This window comes from Ictalurus punctatus, chromosome 1, assembly GCF_001660625.3.
Source record: "Ictalurus punctatus breed USDA103 chromosome 1, Coco_2.0, whole genome shotgun sequence".
Taxonomy (NCBI): Eukaryota; Metazoa; Chordata; class Actinopteri; order Siluriformes; family Ictaluridae; genus Ictalurus; species Ictalurus punctatus.
The window spans coordinates 14589068-14594067 of record NC_030416.2 but is presented as its reverse complement, the minus strand read 5'-3'; the positions used below and the strand labels follow the sequence as shown (position 1 = coordinate 14594067).

Below are 5000 nucleotides of genomic sequence, written 5' to 3'. Positions count from 1 at the left end.
GGTATTTAGACTGTTGCTGCTTTTCTTTTATTTGAGGTAGAATTATGTGATTTATTATAATGAAGCTAGGACACATCTTGCTAAAGCCATCATTTTGTCAAAACAATAATATAAACAGATGGTATTTATGCTGCCTGGTGATTTGGTCATGATTTGGTGTATAGATTAGGGGTTTTTGACTGTACACTGGTGATGTACAGAGTGATGATTTAGATATGTTTCGGCTCTGGTCTGTTATAGAAACATGAAAACCCCAAGCATTTAAAATAGTTCTGGCAGGGGGAAAAAGTAGTTAATCAAAGTGTTTTTGACTGATAGGAGAAACTTATTATTAAGTTACTTATTACTTATAAAGTCTGTCCTCAACCAAAACTACATGACTATCATATCATAACTAACATCTAGGCGTGTGATGTTAATTTCAGGTGTTTCACTATCAGGAGGTCTACCAACCTTGGGGATTAAAAATTATATAAATGTTCATAATTCAAATACACTATATATCTGGTCCTTACAGATCCAGTGCTGCTGTTGTGTATATCTGATGTCTATTATTATTGGTTAGTTTGCCCAAAACTATCTCTGTCTTACTCTCCCAGGCTGCTAAGATCCCCCTGAGCAGTGAGCTGGGAATCGATGAGTTCCACTTCAATGACTTTTCTCTGGACAATGACGCCATGATTACTGCCTCCCTGCGCATGTTTCTGGAGCTTAGTGTTGTGCAAAAATTTAAGATTGATTATGAGGTGAGGAGAGGAGGCATGGAAGTCATCCTCCCAGCCATAATAGTCATCACTTACTAATGCTGCTCAAGATTTACTCAGCCCAACCTCAGCTGTATATAATATTAGCAAGCATTATATATATATATATATATATATATATATATATATATATATATATATATATATATATATATATATATATATATATATATATATATATATATATATATATATATATATATATATATATATATATATATATAATATTAGCATAATATTAGCAAGACTTAGTTACACTTTCCTCCTCCGCCTACTCAGGTGTTGTGCCGCTGGCTGCTCACTGTAAGGAAGAACTACCGCACAGTGGCCTACCACAACTGGAGACATGCTTTCAATGTCTCCCAGTGTATGTTTGTCATGATAACTGTGAGTCTATATCTGATTAGAAGAGCTTGTTTAAGCCAACGATAATAAGCTAGTAGATTGAGCCATGATTTAAACAACTTGAATATAGGCAATAGATATATGCATGTTTTTCCATAGACTTATTTCTGTCCTTTGGCAGACTGCAGGATTCCAGGATGTTCTAACAGATGCAGAGATTCTAGCACTGATGGTTGGATGTCTGTGCCATGACCTGGATCATCGTGGCACCAACAATGCATTTCAAGCCAAGTGAGCCAAAAACACAAGCAAAGTTTTACACATAACAGTCCATTTAACATGCCAGCATCTATCCAAAAAAATGGCAACATACAGTAGTCTCATTGTTTTGTAGCTACTGTACCTGTAATTACTTGTCAGTGATTTGTACTGCCCTCTGCAGGTCAGGATCTGCACTGGCATTGCTGTATGGAACATCAGCTACTCTTGAACATCACCATTTCAACCATGCTGTTATGATCTTGCAGAGTGAGGTGACTATTTGATTTTCATTGCTTTTGAAACATCAGCACTGTCCTGAACATCATATACGCCATGAGAAATGATTCACTGCCTCTTTCATAAGCTCATAAGCTTTTGCCTTTGGTATGTTTTAGCAATAAGGAGAAATTTAAAAACCTGCCAGTGTTGATTAATTGGGTGCTTTAGCCCCCAGCTGTTTAATCATTACCAACCTCTATATTGATTTCCTGTTGTTGTATAATAAGCTCCTTTAGCCAATTAACTCATGTAAGAAAAGATCCTCTGAGTCTGTGGCACTGAAGTAGAAAGGGGAAGAATGGTGCATAAAGGCAGGACTTGTTTAAAAAGTGTGGAAGACTGTGTCTATTTGAATAACAAACTCTTGTGCCTATTTGTAGAACTGAACCAGCTAGGACTTACAGTATATGCACACATTGCATCAGGATTTGGTCATCCTTAGAGATGAGATTTCCTCTTTTGAAGTTCAGAGGGAAGGAATGTTCAAGGTCTACATATGCTGCTTTGTGCATATGTTGCTTTCTCTCGGTCTTTGATTAGAAATGAAGTCGTCTTATAGCATTACTGCCTTACAGCAATACTTGCATCCTGTAGTAGTGATGGGTTCTTTGTGAACTATTCATGAATTTAGTCTGGTGTTTCGCAAGAATGAACAGATACAAGATATATTTTCCTCTAGTTGTAAAACATGCAGTCTTACCAGCTTATTTACTGTCTTGTTTAGACTGTATTAATCTAAAGGTTCCCATCTCTAAATGTTTCATTATCTAACACTGTGCAAAAACATACCATCTTCTACTTCTATGGCAGTTCCCTGTAACAGCTCAAACTTGGTGCTATATACAGTACACACATAGCTGTCATATGCACATGTGCATGCTCACAAATCTGTTGAATTTGTTCATTACTGAACATCTGAGATGTGTTATTCTTTGAGCTCAGCGTGGAACTTAGATGTCTTCAAACTAATCTAATCTCTTGCTTAGCACTGTAATCCATAGCCATCAGAGTGAGCCTCAATTCTGAATTTATTTGTAGTCTGTCATTTTGTAAATGTTGTCTGTGTTACTACCGTTCAGCATATTTGTGAAATAAAAAAAGCTAAATCCTAAAGTGTTACTATTTCCCCCCTAAGTTCTTTTTTAGCCATAAAATTACATTGTCATGCAGACACTTATTAAAGTGTGATCATAACTCACTAAGGTGAATCATAATAACCATCACTACATTGACCATTACTTATTTCTGGGTGAAGCCTAAACTCTAACAGAAAAACAAACATATTATTTCCAACAGGGGCACAACATTTTTGCCAATCTCAGCTCTAAAGAGTACAGCAACATGATGCAGCTTTTAAAGCAGGCCATCCTGTCTACAGATCTCAACTTGTATTTCCAGTAAGTTTTACAGACAAAGCAATAAGTACTTGTCCATAGCATTATGTTAATATTCCCTGACAAAAGAGCACAAATGCACTTAAAATTCACTACTGCATCTTTAAACACACAGTATATAAAGCATCCACAGAGGGGCGCCACTAGAACAGAGGCATGTTAGAGGACTAGTTTTCTTTGGTCAGACTTAAGTGTTGCTATACGTATATGCATACGAATATGTTTTTTTTTCCTTTTCAGTTTTAAGCTTGCTCTTATGTTGTATCTTTCGTCTTACAAACACTAGCATTTCCCCTTTTTTCTTCTCCATAAAAGAAAAAGAACTAAGTTCTTTGAGTATGTTCTGGCTGGAGACTTTTGCTGGTCAATGCAGGAGCACAGAGACATTTTCAGGTCAATTATTTTCTATTTTAAAGATATATAAAGCTATTTAAGTTAAACCATAAGCACAGACATGATGCTGCCTCCATAACAGGTCCATGCTTATGACTGCGTGTGATGTGGGTGCTGTGACGCGACCATGGGAGATCTCTAAACAGGTCCCTTTGTCTTATTTCTCCTCTAGGTTTAATTTGGTTGTTAGACGAAGCATCTGTGTGTTGCGAATGTTGATTCACTGTAGTCTCTCAATGCAGGTGGCAGAGTTGGTGACTAGTGAGTTTTTTGAGCAGGGTGACAGGGAACGATTTGAGCTGAAGCTCACGCCATCTGTAAGTGCTTTTGCTCTCTCTTGGGCCTTTAAAGTGAGTATGTGTCTCAATTTTTAAGCCAAGAATCTTTCTTAATAATGCATTATCATACTCTAATATAAGCCTGTACAATTTGTATCAAAATGTATCTATTACTGACAATAATTATAAAGATGCTGAATTATTACTATTAATCTTACTATAATGGAAATATATTGCAAAAATCCCATGGTGTCTTTTCCATTCTCCCCAAGGCCATTTTTGATCGCAATCGTAAAGATGAACTTCCGGCACTTCAACTCGAATGGATTGATGGGATTTGTAAGCCACTGTATGAGGTATAAAAAAAAAACAATGAACCAAATTATTATACCTTCTGGTAGTTTTGGCTCAATATCTAATGGAGTAATTTTTTTAAAAGGCTTTGGTGAAACTGAATAGGAAACTCCAGCCAATGGTGGATGGGATACATGCCAATCGAAAAAAATGGATGGAACTCTGTTTGTCCTATAAGCAAGCACGCCAATTCTCAGAGCCATCCAATTGGTGTCCAGAAGTGGAAGAAGAACAATCCAGTCAATGCACAGACTCCACCCTTACACAGTCATATGAACCTGCAGCAGCCAATCAGAGCACAGAGTCCACCCATAGGGTGGAGTCAAATTAGAACACAGGATCCAATCAGAAGTCAGCATTGATGGCAAATCAGGGTGAATAGGGGAGGGACACTACTTTTAGAGTAAAAATAAAAAAGTTGCAATGCAAAAGCAATTTCAGTGGCTTTAGGATTTCAATAGCACAATAATTCTTGGTTTATAAGTAATAACACATTAATAACCTTGCTTATAGTCTATAAAAATCTAATGCTGATCAATCTGACCTGCTTCAGAATAAACAGTACACTAACGTACTGCATATTATACTGTGCTGAGCTTTGGGGACTGGATTGGTTACTAATGCACTGAATTGAAAGGAGAAAATGAGCTACTTCTTAAGGTTTATACTGTGATGACATGGTTATATCATGAAAAAAGGTCATAAGATCATATGATATTACTGCAGATTTAATTCACTGTGAATTGATATAACTGTGAAATTTAGCACTCAATGACATATTTTTCATGACAACAAATAAAGACTATTCTACTTAAGGGTTCATGGTTTATTCAGACTAATGCATTTTAGCCTGTGACTCTAAACATGGACTTTAGTGAAATTAATTAATGACACCTTCTTTTTTGTTGTTAATTTTTAGGTTCATTATTCAG

At 36.4% G+C, this 5000-nt stretch overlaps 1 protein-coding gene across 1 annotated transcript in view; it reads left to right on the top strand.

Annotated features, from left to right (window-relative positions):
- Positions 1-5000, top strand: part of pde11al (phosphodiesterase 11a, like) — a 22795-nt gene that overhangs the window by 17104 nt on the left and 691 nt on the right. The window contains exons 11-20 of the mRNA XM_017456419.3: positions 600-746; positions 1044-1151; positions 1291-1400; positions 1552-1642; positions 2946-3046; positions 3359-3436; positions 3519-3582; positions 3679-3753; positions 3987-4070; positions 4154-5000. The exon at positions 4154-5000 is cut by the window's right edge and continues 691 nt beyond it. Of these exons, the coding sequence (XP_017311908.1) occupies positions 600-746; positions 1044-1151; positions 1291-1400; positions 1552-1642; positions 2946-3046; positions 3359-3436; positions 3519-3582; positions 3679-3753; positions 3987-4070; positions 4154-4399 (1104 nt within the window). The 3' untranslated portion in view covers positions 4400-5000. The remainder of the gene's footprint in view (positions 1-599; positions 747-1043; positions 1152-1290; positions 1401-1551; positions 1643-2945; positions 3047-3358; positions 3437-3518; positions 3583-3678; positions 3754-3986; positions 4071-4153) is intronic.